At 48.5% G+C, this 27,751-nt stretch overlaps 2 protein-coding genes across 2 annotated transcripts in view; one reads left to right on the top strand and one right to left on the bottom strand.

Moving 5' to 3' along the window:
• LOC128278517 (DNA helicase MCM9-like) overlaps positions 1-1,325 on the top strand; it is a 1,885-nt gene extending 560 nt beyond the window's left edge. Inside the window, 2 exon segments of the mRNA XM_053017246.1 lie at positions 296-579; positions 581-1,325. Coding sequence (XP_052873206.1) covers positions 296-579; positions 581-1,325 — 1,029 coding nt within the window.
• A 20,873-nt stretch (positions 1,326-22,198) lies between these two features.
• On the bottom strand, positions 22,199-24,892 carry LOC128278516 (proteoglycan 4-like). Its single transcript, XM_053017245.1, has one exon. The coding sequence runs from the start codon at positions 24,890-24,892 to the stop codon at positions 22,199-22,201; it is 2,694 nt and encodes an 897-aa protein (XP_052873205.1).
• Between the last annotated feature and the right edge of the window lie 2,859 nt (positions 24,893-27,751).

The raw sequence follows: 27,751 nt of genomic DNA, 5'->3' as shown, positions 1-27,751 counted from the left end.
ACTGAAGGACGACCTCGTCGATGGCTGCTGGCCGGGGGATCACGTCATCGTCGTAGGCGTCATGGAACATCGCAGCAAACCGCCGGTCGTTGGCAAACGTACCGCCGTTACGATCGCATTGCGGGCCAACAGAGGGCCACATTCACGGTATGCATCCAGTGAAGCTGGCTGTGGTACTGTCGTTGGCATCCTGCACGGAGCTTCCGTGTGACGATTCTTCTTCTACCACCGTTCGGGAGCAGTCACACAAAAAAAAAATTGTCATACACGTTTTTTTAACCTGCCCGGGAAGCAGGAGGCCTTTCCGGACACCGAAAACCTTCGCGAATTTGTGCAGGTACAAGGTTGTGTGCTTCGGATCACGCCGAGCCGCTGCTATGAGTACAGACGATGGTACAAGTGGGCACGCTGCCGGCTGGAGGTGCTGATAGATGCAGACTACTGTCGGCTGTACATTTTCGACAAACCAGGACCCTGCAGGGCCGCAAGCTGCGGGAGCTTTTTGCAAGTTGTGTCGGAATAACCGCAGCAGGAGAATTATAGAGATGTACAGGACATTCGCATCACGGAAATTATGAGCGCCGGCCTCATTGACTGTGACACTGAAGGACGACCTCGTCGATGGCTGCTGGCCGGGGGATCACGTCACCGTCGTAGGCCGCATGGAACATCGCAGCAAACCGCCGGTCGTTGGCCAACGTACCGCCATTACGATCGCATTGCGGGCCAACAGCTTGGTTCGCGAAGGCATAAAAGACAATTGGGCCAAAGACAAGCTTGAATATAAGATGTGCGCGGAAGCCGATCGGGACGATGCTGTGGCAGCTATCGGTGCGCTGGCGGCAAGGGATTTTCTAATCCAATCGATCGCCCCCCACATTCACGGTATGCATCCAGTGAAGCTGACTGTGGCACTGTCGTTGGCATCCTGCAAGGAGCGTCCGTGTGAAGATTCTTCTTCTACCACCGTTCGGGAACAGTCACACTTGCTGTTGGTCGGTGATCCGAGCCTGGCTAAATCACAACTGCTGAAGTTTGCATCCGAGATTGCGAGCCCTGCCGTGTACATCAACGGTATGGGTTGCTCCGCGGCCGGCCTAACGGCAGCCGCTGTGAAAGGTGACGATGGTGAGTGGGAGCTGGAAGCAGGGGCTTTAGCTCTGGCGGACACCGGCGTCTATTGTATTGATGAATTCCTACTGACGAGCAAAACCGAACAAGGATCGCTGCATGAAGCGATGGAACAGCAGAGCGTCTCGGTGGCTAAAGCGGGGATAGCAGCTTTGACAAGGCAAAACCATTGTTCGATCGCTCCCAGCCCCTAGTCCATTGGAATGTAGAAATAATGCAGCTCCACTTTTCGGCAATTAAAGAGATCCAGCGAGCAAAACCTACAAAAAGGCCCAACGCACGGTGGTGAAGTAGGAGCTCGGCCGGGCAGTTCTCAGTTGGCGTCGAGTTCTTCATCGTCGCCATCGCTATCTTCATCAACTTTATTGGTGAAGGGGTAAGCTTGGCGAAGAAACGCAACCGTCCTTAGCCTCCGCCGGTGGCTAAAATATAACGGAAAACATATATAGTTAGTTGCTGTTGCAATGTATGCGAAGGAAGACAGATGAGAACAGCTGCTTTTACCTGGTTGTTAGCAGGCCTGGTGTGTACCCGTTCGCTGGTGAGTGAGCCGAAAGCGTTTGATGTGCTTGGCCCCGAAGTGGTTGCCGGTGAAGTTGGTGGGCGCAGCTCCATTGGCAGCTTTTCCCACGGAATTAAACCCAATCGAATGATGAAATCTGAAGGGTAGAGACCAAGAGAGGACGCCGCAACCTTGATGTGGCCCAGGTGATTTTAACAGGTCCCTTCCTCGACACGGAATCTTTCATCAAGGATTTTCCACTGCTGAGCCCGCGCTTCCCTGGCCGGTTTGGCGTCCGACCGAGTTGTCAAAGCTTTGTTGGTGATAAACGCCAGGTACAGCTCGGGCATCAACTAAAATGTGAAACACGGTTGTTGAAGTTATTGTAGTGTTAATTTAGCGGTACCGGTAGCGGTACGTAGCTCCATTGAACGGTGAAACCGCCGTTGACATATTGTGCGTCTCCGCTGTGAAGATCAAATCGGAGCAGACTGTCCATTGCACGAACGGTCCCGACCCGGGAAGCATGCAGCGCACTGTGGCTCCCTGATCCCTGTGGGAACAACATGCGAAGCACAGATATGCCGCTGGTTGGATGCTTGTGCAACGATAGAAGCGAGAAAAGATAAGTTTCACTCCAACCAAGGTTCTCTGCCACTCAATCAACCGATTAAAGGAAACCTTTCCAACCTGTTTCAAAGCGTTTGCGGGAGAATTTAAACTCGTCCGCCGCCGTCGGACTGGTGGAAGACGAAATTTAAGCCACCTGGCGAAGGAGTTTGGAAATTTGGTCTCCCGCACACTAATTATTCGTGAGCCAAAGCGAATCTGGAACGATCTATTTTTGCACTACAAAATCGGTCGGGATCAGGGGAATCAGGGATAACTATTCCAAAAGCAAAAGGTAACCCCTCTGCCCTAGAAAAGCACAGGCAGCCAGGCAGCAATTTTCCTATCATTTTCTTCACCTCACATAACCTCACTCCATTACGGCAGAAAACACCGGCACTAATCGGGCAAAGAAGATGGCAAATTTTGGCCATTTTGGATGGCCACGTTTTGATCAGCTGTGCATGTTAATCGATCGCAATGTTGTTGGTTGGGCACGTTGCTCTGCCCATAATAGTTGTGATGAGTAACACGAGGCGATCGCTCGGGTGCATTTTCATACCACCTGTAGCAGCTGATCGTCGCCCAACACCACCTTCCTTCTATGGACCCACATGGCACATGGCAGGTCTCGGAGGACGAACGCTTCGCTGTGTAAAATTAGTTAATTGCTCGACCAACAGAACGGTAAATATCGGTGATTGCGTGCGAAGCTGCGACCGATCACATTACGAGAAATTGCTTTGAAATGGCACATCTCACGGCACCGCGTGGGTCAATAAGTAATGAAACTAAGTGTTAAAAATTCACTACTAATGCCTGTGTCAAAACGCTCATGCATGTAGACCCCTCCGGTAGGATCCTTTTATTGGGACTTGCATTAGTTTTTAGCGTCAAAGAATATAGCACATCCTTAAGAGAATATAACGTGATAGCAATAAAACTGAAACACTTGGAAAAAGCTTCCCACCGTTAGCGTTACCGTACCGTTCTCCGTGCTTCTCTATTTCATAACCCATGTGATACAATTAAGTCTCTCGCCTCTGCGTAAAGCTGAGAAATGATGGAAATACCGCAAATGTGATCGTTCCTGTCGCGTCGTGTGTCGCGTTGCGCTGCTTTCGCTATCGCTACCTTCTCTGATCAGACACGCACACACTGACAGGTTAATAGCGAAATTTTGGCGAACGAGAACGAGCGACCGATCACGGGATCGGGAACTGAAACCGAGCCCAACACAAACTTCCACGGCTGCGCTGGTGTGCACGGCGGCGAGCTATCATCATCGGAGGACACTACCTACGAAAAGCGTTCAATCATACGACACAGCGTTCGAAATTCGAAAGAGGGAACGAGAGAGGAACCGGCGTGCGCACCGCACCGTACGCCGTTGCCGTGATGCCGGCCCCAACGTTGCCGTATGGTTTAAAAATTACCTGCGACGTGGTCCGAGCAAAAACCAAGGAAGGCAGCTCCGGGCTTAAAGATGGCGCGGCTCGAACTGAACTGGAGCCCGCATGAACAAAGTTGAAGTCGATGTCGTCGTTCGCGGCGCTTCAACGGCGGGGTCACGCTTCAGGACGAAAATTACACTTCACTCACTTCAAACTGCACAAAACGGGAAACGAACTGCAAAACCTGACATTTGTGGACCCGCTCGAAATGTAGGAATCCAGATAAACAGTGTTAACCAGGTTCACCAGAATTTTGCGGACGCACCGATCACGAACCGCTTTGCTTTGAACCTGGCTTAACACTGATCGACCCTGTGATGCGTTGCAAAGTGACCAGGTGCAAAGAGGAAAAAAAAAACGCCGGTGGAGCGTGGGCCCGGCACACGCTCACTACTCGAGCGAAAACAAAAGTGTCTCGCTGTTGTGTGGTGTGCGCCACGGTGTTAGTGTTGGTGTTGGACCTCGGTAGCACATTTCCACAAACAGATCGTACATTATTACATTTTTGGAAAGGTCATAAGGGCACGTAAAAAAGGAAACGTCCCGAAAAAATAATGCTCAGCACCTCCGTTCCGTCGTTTCGGACCGAAAGAACCAATTTACACTGCTGGCCAATAAAATAGGTAATTGTGTGAAGCTGATACAATTTTAACTGTACTCAAGCCATTACTAAACCAATGATCACCAAACTAATACTGTACTTAGATATACTAGTTTATGTCATTTTTTTGCTATATTGGTGATACTTATGTCAAAAGTGACAGGTGTGTTACAACTTATTTTGACAGCGGTCTGATATGGCCTGGTCAATAAAATAGGTAACTCGTTGTATACGATGCAATTTCACCCGACTTCTTGAACGAAATTTGTTTAATTGGTTTTGTTGCAATCAATTTTCAATTGTGAATCTAAAAAAAGGGTTTTTTCCTGGTAGAACATCTAGAATGGGCAGAAGAACTCATTGCAATCCTTGAGGAAAGAAAGATTGTGAATAATCTACGCAACGAAGGCGCGAGGTACAAAAGCATCGCCGAACTACTAGGAAAATCAGTAAATTTTGTGAGAAATGCTTTATTGTGAAAAAAAACAAAGGAAACGCGAAGTAAACCAAGAAAAACCAGACCAATGATAGATCATCGCATATCATTTTAGGGAAAAGCGGATCCGTTTTATGCATCCAGAGCGATTTGCTCAATAATAAATAACATTATTAGCCCAAAACCTGTCTATAGGCGGTTACAAGAAGCTAATCTACCAGGGCTAATTGCAAGAAAAGTGCCACTATTGATTAAAAAAAAATTACACATGAGGTAACAGTTTGCTGCTCAATATCGTTCATGGGAAGGTACCGAGGGCTACGAAAAATTGGCATAATATTTTATGGAGCGACGAAACCAAAATAAATTTGTTTCGTTCGGACTCTCAGTGTAATGTTTGACGACCTGCTGGCAAATAATTCCATCCCAGGTTTACAAAAAAAGTTTTAAAACATGTAGGTGGAAGTATCATGATTTGGGAATATTTGTCATGATCTGGTATAGGTCCCTATTTCAGAATAAAAAGCACCATGAATGCTTTCGAGTATAAAACAATTATGGAAGACATTTACTAGGCTGCTCATTAAATTCGGAGCCTCGACAACTTAGAGCGCTGCTAGGAGTGTAATTTTTGTTTTGTTTTATTTGTTCACTCTTCAAACGAACGTATGTAAAGTTTCATTTCAATCGGTCACTTACTTTTTTTTTTACAAGCCATTTAGTATCGACATGTCACAGTATTTTTCACAATGGAAAAAACCAAGTATCGTGCAGTGATTGAATTTTTATTTTTGAAAGGTTTAAAAGCAAAGGAAAATTATGAACGAATGTTGAAAGTGTATAAGGACTCTTTACCTTTAATTAGGTGGTTAAAAGAGGGGTTTCTGAGTTTAAATGCGGTCGTAGTAGCCTTTAAGACGATCCATGTCAAAAACGTCAAAAAACAGACACAACATCGAAAATCGTAAAACAATACAGAATATCGTTTTCGAAAATCGTCCAATCACTGATAGAAATTAAGTACCATCCCTAGCCAACTCATTGAGCAGTATAACCAATATTTTGACTGAAGTTTTGGGTTCCTGAAAGCTGTTTGCAACATGGGTGCCGCATTTGCTACAAACGCATTCGAATGCATCTTTGTTGACAACATTTAAAGCGTTTTCGATTGGATAAAGTGGATTTTGTGCATTGAATCATCGCTAGGGATGAGACTTAGGTCTATTACCATGATCCTGAATCAAAACAAGAGGTTAAGGAGTTGTGTGAACCTTTTTCTTCAGTTCCGAAACAAGTTCGTCCAGAAATTGACTAAAAAGATGTTAGCATCAGTTTTGTGGGATGCGAATGGAATTTTGCTAACGGATTACTTGCAAATTGATAAAACAATAAATTTTGACTAGTTTTGTAACATTTTAGAGCAACTGAAAGCGAAAATTCGTGAAAATAGACCCGGTTTGCAGAAGAAAAACAACCCCTTTCATGAGGGCAACGCACCCTGCACAGAAGAGCATTTTGAAAATAGCAAAAATCCATGAATTAAAGTACGAATTGTTGTAGTATCCACCCTATTCGCCAGATTTGGCCCTTAGCAACTTCCATCTGTTTTCAAACCAAAAAAAAATCGTGCACGGAAAGGGTTTTTCATCAAATGATGACGTCATAACAGCTGTAAAAAAGTAATGTGACACGTCGATACTAAATGGCTTGTTAAAAAAAAAGTAAGTGTCCGATTGAAATGAAACTTCACATACGTTCATATGAAGAGTGAACAAATAAAACAAAACAAAAGTTACACTCCTAGCAGCGCTCTAAGTTGTCGAGGCTCCGAATTTAATGAGCAGCCTAGTATGCTGCCTTACGTAGAAGAAATCATGCCACTGACATGGATATTTCAACCAGAAACGATCCCAAGCCTACGTCATAGGTTATGATATCGTGGTTTGATGGCAATAATGTGTCAGTTTCACCTTGGCCAAGTCAGTCTCCTGACTTTAACCATTTTGAAAACTTGTGAAATACCTTGATGCTAAAGTTAGCTGTACTATATTTTTCAAACAAAGATGCATTGTGGGAAAATGTGCAGCAGGAATGGTATTCCATTCCAGTAAACACTTGTCAGGATTTGGTCGATTCGCTGCCAAGAAGAGTGCATAAAGTGCTCCAAAACAACGGTAGATATACGGGGTACTGACTAATTTTGAAATAAAATATTGATTTTTGACAATAGAAAAAGAATAAACCGTGTAAATTCATTAAAATTTGCCATATACGCAGAATTACCTATTTTATTGACCAGGTCCTTTTAACAGGTTTCTATTGTAATAAGCGAATTCCTAGAATTTTTCACTTATTTTAGACTATCTTTATCTTATTTTTAGTACTTCTATCTTATGCTATCATTGTAATACTTGTGAATTCAATAGGTTTTGAAAAATGATCAAATAACGCAGCTAAAATACAGTTACCTATTTCATTGACCAGCAGTGTATATCGCTCCTTTGGTTGGTTTTAATAACGTTAACAAGAATGTGTTACAAATATAAACCATGCAGATGGTTTTGTAGTTCGCACAGATTGCTCTCTCTCTCTCTGCGACGATTACGATTGCGACGCGCGAAGTACGAAATTAAATCATAATTTGTCCGAGATCGACCGCAGCGATCCGATATCGGGCACCGGCGCCGACGACACTTGCAGTAGCACCGAAGTAGCTATTAATTTTCATAGAACTGCGCCCCTTTGGACTGCTGTGTGGGTTACTGCGATTTCCCACAGTGTGTTTGCCCCGACGGCGATGCAAACGATGAATTCGAGGTGGCGACGGCACTGAACCAATCAAAATCGCCACTTTGTTACAGAAAGGGAACGATCCGACAGTACCGATGTACCGATTTTCGATCGCCGTATTACGTTTGTAGCAAAACGCACGAATCCATGAAATAAGGACGAAAACAACATGTGCTCCGTGCGTGTATGAAATAAATGCGTTAGCGGAAAATAGCATTTTATTCTGCTAGAAAGCTTCGCTCGAAAAGATCAACAAGTAGATAATTTGCGACGCACAAGAAGTGATTTATAAAGTGCTGATTTGCTATTAAGTGCTGACGAACAATGGAACAGGAGTCGGTGACCGCGTTGGACTCGTACCGGTTAGCCGTCAACTGCGACAACCTCACTGGGTTACAGAGATTAGAGCATCGATGGAAGAAGTGTGTAGAACTGCAAGTTGACTATATTGAAAAATAAAAATAAAATTAAGAAAAAATGCCACTTATCTATGACATTTCGAAAACAATTCAGACCACCTTCGCACATCGATAGCGCACGTTGACTGCGATTTAAATTTGAATTGTTTTCCACTGCCACTTCCAGATGGCGGTACCGTCGTAAGTGAACGTAGTTCTTGCGTTTTCCGCCAGAGCAGCGTTCAATTCAAATTGAAACGGTTTCGCTTTTACAAACGATGATTTTCTTACTTTCTCTCCATACTAAACTGATTTCAAATATGTTGGGGTGAGTTTATAAAAGTGCTTTTTCAAATATTATATACAATTTGCTTAAAACAAGCTAGGAATTGAAAACAGCGGACCGATTCCTGTGCCCAAAATCATTTGCTATGCCTCCCAATAAACAGCAAATAGTCGTGCTTTCAGTAAGTACATGTTACGAGTCAACAGGAAAATGGCCCGCCGCTAGAACTATCCAGCAATATCCTGTTTGTTGGTGCGGCGAAAAATTGGAAAACACCAGCATCAAACTATTGCCATTTTTATTGCATTTTCTCGCCCATGACGAAAGCTTAATCAGCCTTGCACAGTCCGATAGCAGCCAAGTGGGCACGGCAGCCATCGGCGGCGTCACCGGCGTGAGTAATCGACGATGCTGATGAAGCTGACCAGCGCTGCGATCGTTGCGAAGTGTACACAGGAGCCTGTGCTGTAATGGGCGACAAAATATCACATTTTCCAGCATCGCCACATCGCACCGTGACTAGGTACGGCACGCACATCTATTTTGACGTATTGCGTCGCGCGGGTCCTGCCGATGCGCTGACGCTCCCAACCATGGGCCGGTTGGAAATTAATACGCGTATTATAGTTGAAACAACATCAAACGCTTTAATAAACGGCTCCATTTTCGTCGTTTCAGGCGAGCCCGCGGAGCCGGAAGTAAACCGGATTGATAGTTGCGCACGAGTTATTGCCGCCGGGAGCATCGGAACCGGGAAATGGCAGTAGCCGCAGCGTTGCTTGCCGAGCGTCCTGGCGGCCTGACGGTCGGCCTTCGGCAACCAACATCGTTAACATCATCCACCTTCAAAGGGAATGCCGGGAACGCGTGAGCTTTGCGTATTGGATCATCGCATTTATTATCAAAGCGATCGCCACCGCCGACGCCGTGTATCCGGGCGACGCGGGTCAGTCAGATTTACTGAACGGGGCCGCACTAATCTTGTGTGTGTGTGTGTGGGCGCGGTTGCGTGCGTGTGCCAGGACCAAAGAGTGAACAGCGGCTACCGGGTTCTGGCGAAAACGTGGGCCATCCGGTGCGATAACGTTTTGCTGCAGAACCAATCGGGTCCCCTGGCGGGCATATTAGGGCTCAACAGTGCGTAACGGCCGCAAGGTGATCAATAATGAACTGAATATATGGAAATGGCTGTATTTAATAAAACATTTACATTCACCGATACCGGGATGGGTCTGATCCTCAACGGTGTTTTATTTTTATTTACACGCTTAGTATGGTACTATATACACTTTAAGGCAAATAAAATCACCGCAAATTCTAACCCGTTGTACACATGACTGTCGCGTTGGCCGTTTACCGTTTGCCGGCCCGCTGGTGTCGAAAATATGCTCAAATAATCGACCACTCTATACCCACTCACGCGTTTGGTTTTGTAATAATTCGCTTTCGCCAAAGTACAAAGTTTCGCGCGATAAATTATTCATCTAAACTATAAATATTTATTCGATGGCTAATTTATCAAATTACGCAAAATAATTTATCTGCGAAGTTCAATCGCGGCCAGGCTTTTGTACGATGCCCTCTCTCTCTCTCTCTCTCCATCCCTCTGTGGGATGGCTTTCGGGGTTTTGTAAAGTGGAGGCGATAAAATATGTTGCCCGGCAAACCTACCACGAGGCCACGATGCCGCACCGGCCACAAAATCACTCTAACGCCAATTGTGGAAGGTTAATTGGAAAGTGGAAACAATTTTGCGTCTACGGGACCCGCAGAACCGACACCGGGGACCGGGGAACGCGGATTGCGATTCATTGAACGTTTAGCGTTAGCGAGTAGCGAGCAAGGCTTGGAAGTAACAGTCGAACGGGACTATTGAAAGGGAATTAGCGCCGCGGATTTACCTTCACGCCCCACCCGCGGGCTGTCATTGAGCCGCGTAATGATGCATTGCTGGACGCCCGTCGAGGGCAACCCGCGCGGTGCGAACGATGGCCGGCTTTCTCGGCCTGCAGCTGAATGTTGTTATTCAAATTACATCAAATATTGCTGGTTCGTAAATTTCGGTGACATCACATTCTACTCTCGCAGGCTCGCTCGGCGGTCTGGGATGGAGAATAAATTTTAATTTATGAAAATGAGACGCGGCCCTCTTAACCGAGTTAAACGCCCGGCAATCCTTTCCCTGTCCGCCCTAATGCCTAATTATGGGGAAAACAACATCCAAAATTGGCAAATGGAAAATGTTGCGGCGCGAACGGAAAGATTAAACATTTTAAAGAACGGCCCGGCCGCGAAATGGCGAACGTTTCACAAATCACTAACGTGGCGCGAGCGAGTGAGAGAAAGAGGGAGAGAGAGCCAGAGACATTCGGGCAATAATTTGTTCGGACCCGGCACCAGATGCGCGAAAGTAATCGTAAAATTAGCATAATGGCACTCGCGGCCGCGGCCGGTCTTGTAAGAATCTCGCGAAGAAGCGCTGTTTCTTTGTAGCAAAACTGTGTTTTCACTAGTCATAAACCGTTGCAGGGCGTGAGCCATTCGGCAAACTTTGGGGACGCTGCAGCTGATAAATTATATAGACCACAGCATTTACACCTAGCGCCCGCGGACGGAAACAATAAAAGCTGCGGCCGGCGGTGGTGGTGACACACACACACAGCGGCAACGTTATTCGTTTGTTGTTATCTTTAGGACATTTTGTTGCACAAACGACACACCCCACGTGAAGCACGTTCATTTTTGTGGTCGAACGAGGGAGTCCCATCGGTTCGAAAATCGAGTCGTGACGCCTAAAGGTATGCAATGAACCTGAAGTGTTCCTGTTACTTTAGACACCACATTAAGGCTATGAAGTTAGGGAGGACCAAGACGACCATTCAAGGCTGCTTGGGTAAATTACAATATAAATTAAACCTTTTAGCGTTACATTCACAGTGGAAGACCCCTACATTTGTTCCCAAAGCAAACACGTTCGATAAGGCAGGAGTGTCAAAAAGCGCCCATCAAGTCAACGCCTCGGGGATCCCCCCTCGGACGCCCGTCCATCGGTTTCCCACGCCCACGCCTGGCCCACACACTAGCAAGCAATGGCACGTTACGTGGAATGATCTGCTTTTAATTATGTTGAAAAGTTTCCTGTCCTCTGACGAATCTGTGCGAGTGCGATTGCGAAAAGGATTCGACGGCGATCTGGGAACCGGAGGCGAGCGAACGGGGTGGTGCGAACACAGGACACACAACATCGCAAATGAGAACATTGTCACATTGCGCGCCGGTGCCACTCGCTCGTTTGCTTCCCGGCCGATGATGCGGCCCCAGTGTGGGGCCCGCGAGGACGCTCACAACCACGACATTTTCTGACACGGACGTGGCCACGACTCTCGAATGTGGTGCTACTGCTGCTGCTGCTGCGGTGGCGCGCGTTGGCGGTGGGTCTGAAAATTTAGACAACGCCTGTCACAGCAACGCGCCGCACACATTATTTGCCCTACGGTCCTTGTTTTCGGTTCTGACACCCATTCGGTCCCGAGACAGCCCCGAGCGGCAAGTGTAACGTAAATGTTTTTAATTTCCCTCCGCCTAATGCCAGCGGGCGAACAGCTAGCGGTGAAGCGGCGCATATCACAGAACGTCAGGTGGCAAGAACTTCTCCGTTTGGGGGTTTCCTTCGAATCTCGGTGACTCGCCACGGTGACGTGCCGAAGAAATTTAGTTTCACAATAAACGCGGAGGTGGTGGTGGTGCGCTGGTGGTGGTTCGCAATAGGACGCCACGAGGGACCGAGAAAGCTCACGCGCAGCATCGCAAGCTCTTGTCTTGTGAGATGGAGGCGCTTGATTGTCGAAAGTATCGTGCCCAGATGCCCATTCAGGCTGTAGTTAAATTACGTGCGAAGCCTTCTGCAGCAGCCGGCGGACATTGAAACCTCCTACGCAATTGGATCAACAACGCGACGCGAAAAATTGCGCTTCGTCGCCAGAAACAATGCATTAGCAATCAATGCTAACGATTTCCGGCACACAGCAGCAGCAGCAGCAGCGGCAGCAGCAGCAGCAGCAGGGCGTACGACGATGCCACGATGTAATCGCATTAATCCTTAAGGACAGCGACGGAACGGGATGCATTTTGTACGCTGCGCGCACTGCTTCTTTGACGGTTCCTAATTGATTTACGGTTGCATCCATTTTCTTACACGAAGCGCCGTCCATTTACGGAGCCGCGCTTCGAGAGAGCACACAAATCGCATTATCATCGCGCGGAGACGAGATCATCTTTCTCGTAATGACTCGCTATGGGCGTGCGGCGTGGCGCGAAGATGGCATAACCGGGATGGCGACCGGAGCTCACGAAATCTGAGGATCCCTGCCGACGGGGTAATGGACCGGGGAACGGGGAAATTAAGGGTAAAGTTTGCTGCCTGTGCTGCTCCGGCTCTGGCTCCTGCTCCGGCTACGGTTGGTGGCAAAGTAAAGTCATACTATTAATTGCACGATCAAACGGCTGCGCCAGTATCATAATGCACTTTGGTGACGCTGTCCGGGCCGGTTTTGATGGAAATTCTGTTATAATAGTGACTTAAGTGACAGAGCGGGCCAACAGTTGAGAGTTGGCAATTAGGAAGCCGACGGAGCACTTTACGATGAAACCAACACCAGCACCACCATTTACTGTGTCAATCGGGTGGCAGGGAATCAATATTAGTAGAGAGATGTGGTTCACACAACTTTGAAGCAAAGTCTACAAATTTATAAAACTGTATTAAGGATTTTTTGGGATTTCTAAAAAGAAAATATTCTTATACTAAGTATTCTTTGTAATTGATACTTTATTTGGCGCTGGCCGAGCCTGCATAATTTGTTCCGCCAAAAGTTGAATATCGGAATTAAAAGCAAACGTACCTTAGAACCTTAAAATGTATGCTTGGTGCTTCGATGTACACGATTTGATTGTCAAAGTTCAATGAGCAGCAACAGCAGCAGCAGTAGCAGATGGTTACTAGATGTCATTCGCATTCGCAGCAATGTTGCTATGGAACCGTTAGCACACCGAGATAGGGTGTCTCCGTTTGCTAGATCATTCCGCCCGAAACGCAGGTCAGTTGTCGAGGCAGCTGGCTAAATTGGTGATAAGAAAGCAGATTTACGATGTCAACCTTACAAACTAAACTCGTGTGACATTAAGTTAGTGTCACAGGGCCATTACGACAGTAAAAGTCCATTCATTTTGCCAAGAGTGACTCTTGCGCGAGTGCCAATTTATCAGCCATCAGTATCGCGTCACGGATCAGGCAGAGTGATTCAGTTGCGCGAATGGCACATTGAATTCTTGCGATGTGCGCGCATGATGCAGAACTGCAAAGAGGCCCTAACCTGTGCGTGCCATTGAAGCATTTCCGCCGCCGGGGCACGCCATTCGGTGGGGTGCGATAAATTCCTGACCAAATTCCAGAGCTACGGAGGAAGAGATCGTGCAATATCACGATGGCGGCCGATAAGGATGTCCGCAATAAGAGCGCTTCCCTATCTTCCCTTTTGGCTGATGGCCGCCCATTCGCACCTGCTGAGTACAGGAAGAGGTACGCGATAAGAACCGTGGAAGCCCAACGTCCCCTTGGAGGCTCTAAGTCATAAGAACATGCCAACCACGGTTTTTGGGGTCAGTTTTGTTGCAATCTTCCAACTCGCTGTCAGTCTCGCTGTCACGCGGGTAACTCGTCAAAGGATACCCACCTAAGGGGGGATAGTGTCGCGCAATGATCAAGTCGGTGATCTACGTACTGCTCGGAGCGATCGTGGGCTCGGTTTGGGGCTCGGGAGAAATCATCGTTCACTCCGGTGCCCGGATGGCGCTACAGAACCGAACTGAGGCGGCCAGTGTGGTCTGGTGTGAGGTGTTCTACTCCGGTGACTTCCCGGACAACTCGGCGTGCGACGGAATGCCCGATCTCGTGTGGGCTATCTTTCCGGCGTGCTGTAACGGGGCGTTCAACTGTTTGATGGGTGGCGTCTGGGATATGATGCTGTGTCCGGCACAGAACATCTACGACAGTTTGGCCGAACGGTGCGTGCCGTACGGGGGCGAACAATGTCCGTACAATGGTAACACGCCGTCGGATGGGGAGCAAACCTCGACGACAGCGGAACCACCGATCAGCTGCGGCACGGTGAGAACGGGCAAGCTACCGTACGATCCCGATTGTCGCAAGTACATCAACTGTTCCAAGGGACAACCGAGCCTTAAGGATTGCATCGACGGCTACATTTTCTACATTCCGTTTTCGGCCTGCCTTCCCGGAGACGGCGAGCACTGTGTGCTCTATCAGGTGTAGCGGCAGCCGATAAAAGGCGCGAGCGGATACAGGCATCCCAAATAACCCGGTCCGAGGGGCGTGCGTCACTAATTCGCGCGATCGGTGCATCTGAGGCGGTAGATTAGGCCGTGCGTCTTCTGTGCTGAGCCGCCGGTCGCTAGACATCTTATCGGATCCGAACGCTGATTGTACGCAATAAATGTGACACACTAATAATAGCCAATATAGCACAGGGGAGGGGGTGAAACGCTTCGGGGGCCGCCAAAGATAGTGCCATAAATTATGAGGCCGGTCGATAGTGTCTGAAAAATGGCGGAAAAGCAGTCCGGAGCAGTAAATCATTAAATTATCTGTTCCCGGTCGTCTGCCTGGCTGACCGGGGACACATCGCCTGGCGTTCCCGTACCGCTGTTGGTGTTGTTGTATCGGCCGTCCCGTTTAGATCTGTTCAATTAGAGTTCGAATAAAAGCATTTTTATAGGGCACAAAGGAAGGATCTTGTTTTTAGCGCACAATTTGTAACACTCAACCGAGCACGGTGTCCGACACGGTGTTCCCTGAAGCATCTGGCCCCAGCCCCAGAACTAATATGTCCGTCATTGGTTGCCTTTCCAGTCCTTCAATCTCGCCTTCGAGCCGGAGGGGGGCTTCAGTTGGGAGTTCAATTTTCATCAAATTTATTTCACCTTCGGGCTTAGGGAACCGGCCCCAGGCAGTAGACAACCCCGGACCCGGGACTCAGGATCCGAACCCGGACGACGACGATGACGACGAGGACGCGAGCCAAGGTACTCAATCCCGGCGGCGTCCAGACCAGGACCGCGATTCAATTATCTTGAGCGCAGTGTACACATGCGACCGCACACACACACACATATGCTTCGCACACATACAAAGTTCGAGAGCCACACATACGTCCACCGGTGCACCCAGAGCTAATGGAGAACTGCGGGGAGAATGCTGGTAAACACACGATAGTGCACCCCACCCCCGGGGGGGAGACATACCCGCGGCCGGGCGGAAGTAACGAATTTCTACAACCTCATTTGGTGGCACCATTCACAACGGTGCACCGGCTTCCGGCGGCCGCGATGCATCATCTCTCACACTCACCGGTGTGTCTTGTGTGTAAGCGCCCAGGTGCTCCGCGTCGGGTTGGCCTGCCTGCGTTCGCAAAAGTGGTTTTGGCACACCAACTTGGCTCGGTGCGGTGAGTGCGCGACAGTGTGGGGTGGTGCTGTCGGTTTCCTTGCGGGATTGCGAGAAGAAAGTTCGCTTTTACACGTCGTCTTCACACCTGGGCGAGGTAAATCATGGCGGGCTGGCGGGATGTTGGCTGTGTGAGCCCGGTTTGTAGTGCACGATTCAATCAGGTTTCGACGGAGTAGGATTCCGTCCTTTTTTGTTGGCTAGCACCCCTGAGGAGCTGGAGGATACCGACGAGGGACCACGATCTGAAATCTCTTCCGTCAAGCAATCGCCGGGTAGCGGCGCCATTTTTATTGCCTCGGATTCATTTCTTTTGGATTGAAGGCGGCGTGGTCGTTTTTGGTGGTCGCCTACTCCTTCTCGTCGAATGGTCGAATTGGGGAAAGCTGTAATGTGATTAGGCGCTACTTGGGACACACATTCTCGGGGCAGACTATTCGATGCCTTTCGGGCACACAAAAAACGTTCCCTTAAAACGCTTGTCTTAAGTTGTTACTCATAGCGAGCCACCAATCAGACCACCGGCCACTTACGGCACGGCACGCGAGTCCTGCCCTCCTGCTGAGATGACACGGTACGACGCGCGCGCGTGCGATTATCTCACGCGTCACGAACCGCCCGGGTCCGCCGTGCATCCGCCGTGGCAAAATCTCACCCATGACTTCTAATATTTTTCCGTCCTCTGAATGGACCCCTAGGCTGAAACGGCCTAACGGGATTCCGTGAATCGCACACCCCGCTGCGAAGGATGCGTTCGCACGGACTCGGTTGGGTGAGTTTTTTGATTTATTAAATTTAATGAGCACAATCGTTACCGATTTTCTGCGAAACGGTGACGGTGGCAACAATATGTTGCGCAGAACGCACTCCAATGCGTCCGGCGTTATAGAATATACCACCCAGCGAGAGAGAGAGACGGAGAGAGAGAGATAGAGCATCACAGAGAGAGATAATGGTGTTGATTGTTTCGCAGAAATGGGCTATTTGGCGCAAATGAAACTGTTAAACTCAAATCTGTCGCGTTCGGGGAGCATTCCGCGTACTGTTAGGTTTTATGTTGAACCCGAGCGCCTGGACCTCGAATATTCTAATAACTAAATTAACAATCTTTGAAATTTTACTGATTATGTTGTAAAATTAGCAAAACGATGTATCGAGTGTATTGTGGAAAAAAGAGATTACAGAAGCGCCGCAAACAAATATTGATTTTGTGTGCGGAATTTATTTTTAATCTATTTTGTTTCATAAACCCGATTTATACAATAACCTTGATGCTATGTAGACAGAAGACCTTTGCACATAAGAGGCTAGGGTCCATAATTAGGAAGTTGAAATGAAGTCAGAATATTGAAATATTGAAAACCATTTAGTGAGTGAGGCTTACAAGTTTAATAAACTTGAATTAATATGCTACTGCATCTTACATCTGCCATGTTGCATAGTTTCCAAGTTAATTAAGTCGATAGATTTAAGAAATAGAGTTTAAAAATATGGTCCTGTACGTTCTTTAAGAACATAGAAGAAAATTATTTACATCTTTATTCAAATGATTATTGATTCATTGGTTTGAATTGAAGAATCAACACTCTTTAGCATAAAAGCAAAACAATTAGCTATTTTGTGTATCAATCCTGTTTTGTCACTCGAATCTATACCCAAGTAATCAGCATTGTCTAGAAAAAACTTGTTTGCTAAAAAGTAGACACTTTTAGAGAAAAATAGTTCGTAATTAGTAATTAGAAAGAAAATTCAATTGCCGCCGTATTTATTGGTATTTCAAGATATTTTTAATATGTATTAATTTTTTCATTTAAACCTCTTTTTCGCTCTATTTATCACACTTGAGTACTCGTTTTGCTTCTACTTCTCTTCAGCACTTCCATTTTATGCCATCTCATTTACGTAGCAGTTAGTGAGGCTGTGAATTGGTTAGCACCTGGGACTGGGACTGGGAGCTACCGAGCTGCAAACGTTGACGGTACGGGCGGGCACCAAAAACTAATAATTACGATTCAATTACAGGGATGAGTCGGCTTATATTTCGGCGCACCAGAGTCGGCTCGGTTCCCGTCTCGCGGTTCCTCTCTCTTTAGTGTCTGATAATCCTATTGGATAACATATTTCTCAATACTTTACGGTTGTTTGTCTTGTGGGACCCTTTTCACCCGGCTTTAGTTTGCAAGAGCGAGAGAGAGCGAGTCAACCGAAAAAAATGGACTCACAACTACCGGCACCACTGGTCCCTAATTGTGCGCCGGGATGTACGTAGTTCGGCCACGCCAGTGACCGTTCGTGGCGTGCGGTTCGACGCAGAACGAACCGGATACGCACGTGAAACCATAATTCAATTCATTTGCACAGGGGACGCGTCCTGCGCCCGTGGCTGGCGGAGAGTTATCATCTTTTCCACCCGGCAACCCAGCGGGACTAAGCATTTGTGGAAAGTTTTTACTTTCCCTATCTGTCCCACTGGCACTGGCGCCACTGCATCCCGTTTCTGGTCTCTAAAACGAATCCCGATCCGATGTGCCCCGTGGGCGGGGCCGTGCAAATGGCCAATATTGAATGTCATTGTAGTGGAACGAATTTTGCGTCCACGTTCAGTACCCGAAGCACCCGCTCAAGTAATTGATTACGAATTTATGAGCAATGGTGATTTGTTGTCCAACACCGATAGGCGCTCTGCTCCGTTCCGGACCGGGAAGCGGGATGACGCCGGCGACGATGATGAGAAGGATAAATAAAGCAATCCAATCTATGCGCTGGGTCTTCCGGCCCGTAGGGACACAAAGTCAAGCGGCTTGTGCCCGTGTTAAATAACAACTTCCGAGCGGTCGCACCTCCTTTATTTAAATCCACATCGTTCATAATTTCTCACGGCCACCGAACGAAGACCGTGCGAGATTACCAGTGACTCACCTCCGGACGGACGGTAGAAGCAGCGAAGCGAAGCAATAAAAGGCGTCAATATTTACGTTGGAATTATTGTCTCACCCGGCGTGCAACCGAGGCAAAGCTTCGATGTTTCACAGCAGGGAGTTGAAAGTGCACAAGTCACAGTCAAACATGGCCATCGCGAAGACGAATGACTTCGACAATAGTTTTCCCTCGCCGGTCGTCGTCGCCGTCGTCGTGATTGAAGCCGTGGTTTCGTAACGCGGCAAACGGCATCCAATTCTGGAAACACCTTCTGAACTTTGGTGGCCTGGCCTGGAAACCCCCGCTGGCCGAGGCGAATGACGTAGCAGGGGGGAGGCAGCACTACTTGGCCAGGCTCTTGATTCTTGGCTGCGGACTTTACGTAAGCCTCTCCGGGCTATTTAAGAACCAATTTCTGACACTTTCGTACGGCTTCCGTCGGAACCGCAGCTCCGGTCACGGGTTTCTTTCTCACTGCCAAACGGTATCCAATGGTCGCGTTCTTGCCCGAGCCCTAGCAATCCGGCAATCGGTATTTAACTTTAAACCGGTCCCGGTTGCCGCCGCCGCCTCGGCATATCGGCTTTCGTCGAAATTCTGGAGGGGGTGTCCACTCCGTATCATTTAACTAACCCGAGCCGGGCGCTTAAAGTGTTTCGTAAGGTTCTGTTTTCGAACGCTCAAACTAAACCGAACGGTTGGCGTAGGTTAAAGCCTGCGAAACAATATTCGCTCTTCTGGTTGTGGTGGTCTCTCGTAGCCACACTCGTAGCCGGCAGCCATTTTCTGGCACTATACAGGGCGAGCCTGATGAGAAGCAAACATATGCTCCCATCATCAATTACAAACTTACCCAAGTTCTCTTTTTTGCCCCTTGCCTGATGATGTACTACACAATAGTTGTGCGCCACAATAGTTTCGCCATCGACACACGAACGCTGGCTGGGGCTCGGGCAGCCCACGTGACCGCAGGCGACGGAAAAACTTGCGCGAGAAAATAATTAAACTACAATACAACTGCATTTTCACACGCCCGGGGGTCGGTGCTGTGCGAGTCTTGTGCGAGCCGACGCTAACCACTTCCTTCTCTCTGACCGGAAGGAGCAGTGGCTAACCAGCCAGAGTGAGATTGGTGTCCAGAAACGCTGCAAAGGGCCTGGGAGACACAAAAAAACAAGTCCGGCCAGGACGCAGGTTCACTGGCCGACAGCTACTCGACAGGTGAGTCCGGGGGTTCGGAAAACTGCCCAAGAAAGTCGCAACTTTGTCGAGACGCAAAAGTACGTGAACACGCCCGTGAGGAAAATTAATGATCGCGGTCCAAATTAACCGACCAACTGACGGCCGCCGGCTACTCCCGGGTCCGTCTAAAGTGGGACTTTTTTATTGGGCCCCCCAAAAGTCCGCCAGCGACGAACTCTGCCGTTATTTTATCAACACTCATTTATCGCTCAGAACGGCAACTTTTAATTTTAAGAAGAATAAAAGAATGTTGAACGAGTATGGTGTGGTACTCAACAGTGTTCAATAATGTAAGTGGAAATAGTTCCAAAAATGTTTCATTAAATTGTGTTTCGTGTCTATTTTTCTTATAATCCACAAGTCAGTAAAATGGGCCGTGGGATGACTTTCGTTCGCCATCACCTAGAGGGTTTGGGGTTTCGAAAAAGTTGGATCCATTCTGCTCGGCTGCCAGCTAATGATCTGCGCTCAAGTTTGTGGAACTTTTTTTGTAGTTTGGTACGTTGGCAATTAAATATGATAATGCCCATCACCCGCCGTGGTGTCGTGGAGCTCGTTTTGATTGGCGAAGTGGAGTGGATTGTTTTCGGGTTTCTTTACAGGAAATCCGTGGCTATTTTTTGTCACTTTTTTCCTTTACAAAGTTTTCTTTGCATGGTGTTTGCCTTCTTTCAAATAATTTGTTTGAAGTTTTTCCAAATTGTTAAGCAATCTCAGTAAGAGAGGCGAAAGCACTCTCTCGCCCGAGACTCCTCAAATCATTGCCGGCTATCGAGGTTATTACCTCAACCAAGTTACGGTCAATCAAAAGAACCACGGATCAAGGCACGTAGACATGAAACGTTGCTGTTTTCACTTTTTTGCGAAACGGTTTCGGGCATGCAAACTCCGGACCTTTGAGGCAATGGCATGGGGAGTGGTTTTCCATCGCATTCAACCCATCAAACTGCATCAAAGACAGATTCGACAGAGACATAGACCCGAGCTCATTCTTACCGGGACGTACGAATCCTGCTAGAGCCAGACCAGTTACAGTGCATTAAGCAGCGCGCTGATCGCAATTACAAAGCAAACATCATCGCTGGGGTTGGGTTTGGGTTTTGTAATTACGTCCAATCGTTTGATTCGAGTTTGAATGTTCGTTCGGCTGGCTTTTTTCATTGAAGTCCTGTGTCTGACTTTGGCCGCTTTTTTGCTTCCCGGTTGTCGATTGCAGTTCAAACTCCACTCATGCAGCTCATGGGTAAGGATCGGTTTCGATTGGTTTGAAGCGTAATTTGAACATCTTTCTTCTGGGGACCGCAGAAACGGTGCAAAAAAGCGTCGCTTCGCTGGAAACCGGGCGCATAAAGGGAAACCCGGCCACTCCCGGCTCCCACGAACCGACCCGTGGCCAAATCAAGCCAAAAAGGGCGAAGGATTTACCGATTTGCGCTAAACGATCCAGCGTAGTCGGTGCGCCCGCCCAGATTTTGATGGACTCCGGTGCCGGATCCGTATAATTGAAAAGTGAAGTCCACAAAGACGCACGGCACGCAAGAAAAGAGGAACTGCTAAACGGCTGCGCCCTTGCGTCGTATGCGGTTGGACTCTGTTACCAGAGCTGAAGCCCTGGGATGGGAGCGAACGCTAGTTAGTGGCGGCTTCCCATCGTGAGGTCGGGAAAATCGATAACTACTTCCGGAAACCCCGGTGGTGAACTTCTTCAGAGGAGTGCTTGTCTTTACCAGGTAGCGGACGGTAGAGCCATCCCCTCGGCTTTTCTTTTTTTTCGGGATCGTTACGTTAGATAATCGCACTGCACTCGGCCCGGGTTCGGGATCAGGATACAACCGGAACCGGTCCGACGGGCACTGTACGGTCTAGTAACGCACAACAGAACAAGCAATTAAACTCACATGCCCGAAACACGCGTGGCGTGCGGGGTGTGCGTGCTCACCCCGGCGTCGTGGCGCATCCTTACTTTATGGCCCCTTATGCCGGGTGCGTTGCGTGTGGTTAGCTTCATTGCCAATCAATAAGGACGGGCCGTTTATGGCGTCGCACCGTTGTTGTTGCCGCGCCGATCGATTCGTTTATCAAAATACCATGAAAACGATTGTCAATTACAACCGTTCCGGCAATGGTGGACGGCGGATTAAAAACCGATCAACAAGAGACTATTTTTGCGCATCGAGGGTAGGAGTTTCGGAATTCAGATTCTATTGCTGCAGTGAAAAATTGATGCACTGGGATAAGGTATTTATTATGTCTTTCTATTGTACTATATATTTCAAAGAATCAGTTCCAGCAGATCGAAGTCTGGGCATTAGACACCGAACAGCTCACAAGTGGCTGTGTTTCCTGGCAGGCATGCCATGAATGGCTCGTAGAATATATAGTTGGCGAGGCAGTCGCGCAGTTCGGGCTTGCCCTGCTGGCAATAGACGTATTGAGTACAATTTCCTTCGATCGCAAGGTAACCAGAGGCTATGCCCTCGCAGCTCGGTTCCTGCGGAGCGGCGGTCGTGGCTTCGGTTGTCAAAGCCTGCGTTGTCTCTGGCTGTGGTTTAGTAGTTGCGGGTTGAGACTTTGTTGTAGCAGGCTCAGGTTCGGCGGTCGTGGCTTCGGTTGTCAAAGCCTGCGTTGTCTCTGGCTGTGGTTTAGTAGTTGCGGGTTGAGACTTTGTTGTAGCAGGCTCAGGTTCGGCCGTCGTGGCTTCGGTTGTCAAAGCCTGCGTTGTCTCTGGCTGTGGTTTAGTAGTTGCGGGTTGAGACTTTGTTGTAGCAGGCTCAGGTTCGGCGGTCGTGGCTTCGGTTGTCAAAGCCTGCGTTGTCTCTGGCTGTGGTTTAGTAGTTGCGGGTTGAGACTTTGTTGTAGCAGGCTCAGGTTCAGCGGTCGTGGCTTCGGTTGTCAAAGCCTGCGTTGTCTCTGGCTGTGGTTTAGTAGTTGCGGGTTGAGACTTTGTTGTAGCAGGCTTAGGTTCGGCCGTCGTGGCTTCGGTTGTCAAAGCCTGCGTTGTCTCTGGCTGTGGTTTAGTAGTTGCGGGTTGAGACTTTGTTGTAGCAGGCTCAGTTGTCTCTGGCTGTGGTTTAGTAGTTGCGGGTTGAGACTTTGTTGTCTGAGGCTTAGGTTCGGCCGTCGTGGCTTCGGTTGTCCAAGGCTGCGTTGTCTCTGGCTGTGGTTTAGTAGTTGCGGGTTGAGACTTTGTTGTCTGAGGCTGAGGTTCGGCCGTCGTGGCTTCAGTTGTCAAAGCCTGCGTTGTCTCTGGCTGTGGTTTAGTAGTTGCGGGTTGAGACTTTGTTGTTGGAGGCTGAGGTTCGGCGGTCGTGGTTTCGGTTGTCCAAGGCTGCGTTGTCTCTGGTTCTGGTTTAGTAGTAGTTCCATTAGTGGGCGGCTCTTCGGTCACTGGAGGCTCCTCGGGAGAGGAAGCACAGTCGCTACTCTTCTCCTTGACACACAAATGGAACTTGGACGAATAACCGTATCCTTTCTTGCAGTTCACTTCCTTTGCCTTGTGCTTTGAGCACGAAATGTACTTGTTGCACGAGTCAGGATGCGGCTTGTTGCCGAGAAGAGTTTTGGCACAAACGTAGTCGTATCCATTGGATGGAGCTTCGGGTTCTGCGGGACAATCGCTGTTCTTTTGCTTGACACACAAATGCAACTTAGACGAATAACCATATCCTTTCTTGCAGTTCACTTCCTTTGCCTTGTGCTTGGAGCACGAGATGTACTTGTTGCACGAGTCAGGATGCGGTTTGTTGCCGAGGAGCGTTTTGGCACAAACGTAGTCGTATCCATCGGATGGGCTTTCTGGATCCTCAGGAACTTCAGGCTCAGCAACCTCCTCGGAGCTCGGCTCGCTTACCTCGGGATCGGTAGTTGGCGGCTCTTCGGTCGCTGGAGGCTCCTGGGGAGAAACGGCACAATCGCTGTTCTTCTCCTTGACACACAGATGGGACTTGGATGAGTAGCCGTATCCTTTCTTGCAGTTCACTACTTTTGCCTTGTGTTTGGAGCACGAGATGTACTTCTTGCACGAATGGGGATGCGGTTTTTTGCCATGATGAGTGTTGGCACAGATATGGTCGTGTTCACCAGATGGAGTTTCTGGTTCCTCAGGAACTTCAGGCTCAGCAATCTCCTCAGAGCTCGGTTCGCTTACCTCAGGTTCGGTAGTTGGCGGCTCTTCGGTCGCTGGGGGCACCTCGGGAGAACCGGCACAATCGCTGTTCTTCTCCTTGACACACAAATGGTACTTAGAAGAATAGCCGTATCCATCCTTGCAGTTCTTTTCCTTTGCCTTTTGCTTGGAGCACGAGATGTACTTCTCGCATGACTCAGGATGCGGCTTGTTGCCAAGAACAACGTTGGTGCAGACATGATCATAACCGTCACTGAGTTCTTCGGACGGCTCATCAGAATCACTTTCATTTCCGCTTTCCGAACTCTCGCTTTCAGATCCTGAGCTGCCTTCATGAGATCCCGATTCCGGATCCGTAGGACTAGTTTCACCGTCAGAGGCTGTACAAGTGGCTTTGTTACCTGCCACACATTCGATTCTCACCTCCGAAAAGATGTGTCCTTCTGCGCAGATGTCAATTTTGGCTTTCTGCTTCATGCAGCTGATGTACTTGTCACATGCGTGCGGATGAACTTTGATCCCATAGAGAACGTTGTTGCAGAGATAGTCGTACTGTTCGTCGGTCTCTTCTGGCTCCACCGGCTGCGGTTCTTCGGGTACCGGCTCGGGCTCCTCCGGAGCAGCCTCCGCGGCACAGGTTGCTTTGGCAATTTTGACACACTTGGATGTAACCACATCGTAGTTTTTCTTGCTGCTGCAACTCTTGACTTCCAGTTTTCCGTTTTTACAGGTTACGTACTTATGGCAGTCACTCGGCAAACCGTAGGTCTTGCCTTCATCGTGCTTGGCGCACTGATCGTGGCTCGCCGATGGCTTGGCACCGACCGTCACAAAGGTGACCAAAAGGCCCACTGCGAAAAGAGGGAGTATCTTCATTTCGCGAATTCACTAGAAGGCTTCACTTCTTACACTGATGTAATTCACTTCGGAGCGCCATCGATTATATACCTTGAGCAGGTCAATCGTTATCGGAGGCAAAACGTTTATGGTCTTGCGGCGGGCCTTCAGAGGCCACCGAATCGGTCTAGACCCTCGGACACGCAGGGAAATGCAGCTGACCAGACCGTGTGTGGGTTTGTAAGATAATGATAAGGAGTGCTACAGTCATTTTATGTCTCTTGGTCAATAAAATTCTTTCATAAATGGCGGAACGGTAGCGGAAGCCTCCCGGTCCATTGCATGGGCCCTAATTGGCCAATTCTGAACCAGTAACAGCCACCTGATCGCAGATATGCGTTCCCTAGAAAGTCATTCAAAAAGCTGGACCCCGCATCGAAGGTGTCTGGCCCGGTTTATATTTAGCCACACCGTGCACCGCTGATCTCATGTGTCCGAGGCGGTGTTTATAATGTTTGTGGGAACTCCAACGAACCGATTAAACTTGATTGAGGAAATGAGATTATAGTTGAACCGGCATCCGAAAATAAGCATCTCATAAACTCATAAACATGCCGCAAACCCGTGCCGAGTACGCGTGACGTAGAAGGAAGCGCGTTTCGTCAGATGGGCCGATCGATGATTTAGCTACTTTCGCCCCAAAAGATGGTGTAATAAAGTGTAATAAGCATTCGGTCACGAGATTAGGTTCCTATTTTGGGGGATTTTGTTTTTCCTTAAGCTCATATCTGGCAGGAAGTTTGTCCCACCATGTGTTTGGAGCGACCATTCCAAGCACTATCTCATCCACCAATCTACCGTGATGGCGGACGGGAGCATGCACCGTACAGTTTGGTCCTTTCGGCGTCTGTCTGGCACTCAGCGGCCTTATAACACCCGACGCCTTACGGGGAAAGTACACACTAATTAGTATCACCTGAGACACGTACCGCTCTGGAGGGGCACCTAATCCCCGACGCTGGTTTACCGATCGGTGCACGTTTGCGAGGAATTAAACTTTACAGACGGTCAACAGAGCGTCGGGTCGGGGAACCCATGTGTCGAGCCGGGAAAACTTTAAAATGGTGGCAGCGTAACGTGTTCGTAAAAGATTATCTGAAGATAAATAAATTTTCAATAGTGCTAAAGTTCCATGGAAAAGGCTTAAAATGGCATTTAACACAGCTGCGCCCTTAATGGGTAGTTGTTATAAGAAAAAAGTGAAATACATCGAACGGAGCACGGCCAATAGTGGAACCCCTCAACTGAAATGTGAAGACGAAACCACGTATACATCGGAAAATTTGTAACGATTGTTTAGTTCGAAGCACGAACAGCAAATGAGCACCACGTGTACGGCCCAATCATAACGCGTGACGCATCATGCAACATAAACAATATTTATGCAATTTACGCTTCCGAGCCAGCTTTCAATTATCAGGCCTCTTTCTGGCCGGCGTGGAACCGCATCAAGCGCATCTTTTATTCACGTAAAGTCCTCGGACAACGAAATAATCGCAAATTAAAAATCCTACGATTAACGAGTCGTTCGTTGCTTCTTTTTTGTTTTCGATTTCAGTTGCCGTGTCCATTTCGCGTATCCTGCGGGTGCCACCGATATGTGCCGGGGCCGGGTGAGTGAACACGTGGCCAGCCGACTGTTGCATATTTTAAATCATTATTTTTATACGAAATTAATGTTTTAACTGGTGCACTCGGCCGCCCGGTCCGGTCCGGCTCGTTGCCGTGGCAACGCAACCCTATCCCTGACGTGCGTTGCTACAGTGCTAGTTCGGAGTGTTCGGAGCGAAAAAAAACGGTAGCATGCGCGAGGTGCAGTCTGACCGGTACCTATCGGGGGTTCCCGGCTCGACCCGAGGAACGGACTCTCGAAAACTCTGTTTACATTCCACGCAAAGCAGGCTTTATTGTTGCACTTGGGCAACTCGGGGTGGCGAGTGTCACTGAGAGGATTATAATTTTTAATTTGTTTTCCCTCCGGCCTAAGCCGCCGGCCACGGCACAGGCTGTGTGTGTGCTACGGGGGTTGCCACCCTGTGCCCACCCTGTGATGAGTGATGGGAAATTTATGCCGCTTGCCGAGGGATTGCGACCGGGACGTGGCGAAGGATGCGTTCGGTCTCCCGCGGCGCGCGGGCATGTTAGATTTGGAGATTTTATTAATGTGTAAATGAAGGATTTATTTGAATGATTGCGCTCAGGAGCCGGGACTGTGCAGAACAAACCGAGAGTTTTGGTGCACGATTTAGAATGTATAATGCGCTTGCCCTTTTTTGGTGTGTAATGAAATCTAATGTTCCCCCGCGCTGCAGGACATTTGAGAGTAAGTGCTTCGGGAAAAATCTTCACCATTGCCAGTGCAGAGACATTTTATTGTGTGTGTGTGTATTGCCAACAAAACTGCGTTCGATTCTTGTGCCATCCTTCTGGTGTGAAACAATGGAGAGACCGCGGTTGAAGTAGCTGAACGGTGCAAGGACCCTTATTTGGACAACAAGAAAAATCACTTTCTCAATTCCGGGCTCCGGGTGAAAAGTGCCGGTATTTGTTTCCTGCTTTCCCTCCGACGACAAGGATCTAGGATGATGGCGATGATGGCGATGGTTTGTGGCGGTTTATCGGCGTTCGCGGCCACCTCACCAAAACGCTCGGTCCGAACAGAAAAAAAGAAAAACCACTACTAGATGCCCGGAACGGGAAGCTATAAATTCGTGGCAAAGGAATCGCACAATCGCCACGACCGCTAACAGGATTGCTTCGCTACACGCACCGTGTTAGTTGATTGGCGCGCTTCCTGAGGGGATTTTTCTCACTCTCTCCCTCTCTCTATCTCTCTCG

This window comes from Anopheles cruzii, chromosome 2, assembly GCF_943734635.1.
Source record: "Anopheles cruzii chromosome 2, idAnoCruzAS_RS32_06, whole genome shotgun sequence".
NCBI classification, from domain to species: Eukaryota; Metazoa; Arthropoda; class Insecta; order Diptera; family Culicidae; genus Anopheles; species Anopheles cruzii.
The sequence above is the reverse complement of the archived record's forward strand: the minus strand, read 5'-3'. Positions and strand labels throughout refer to the sequence as shown.

Bases quoted from the DNA above. Each gene is read 5' to 3' on its own strand.
- LOC128278516 (XM_053017245.1), bottom strand. From the start codon at position 24,892: ATGAAGATACTCCCTCTTTTCGCAGTGGGCCTTTTGGTCACCTTTGTG.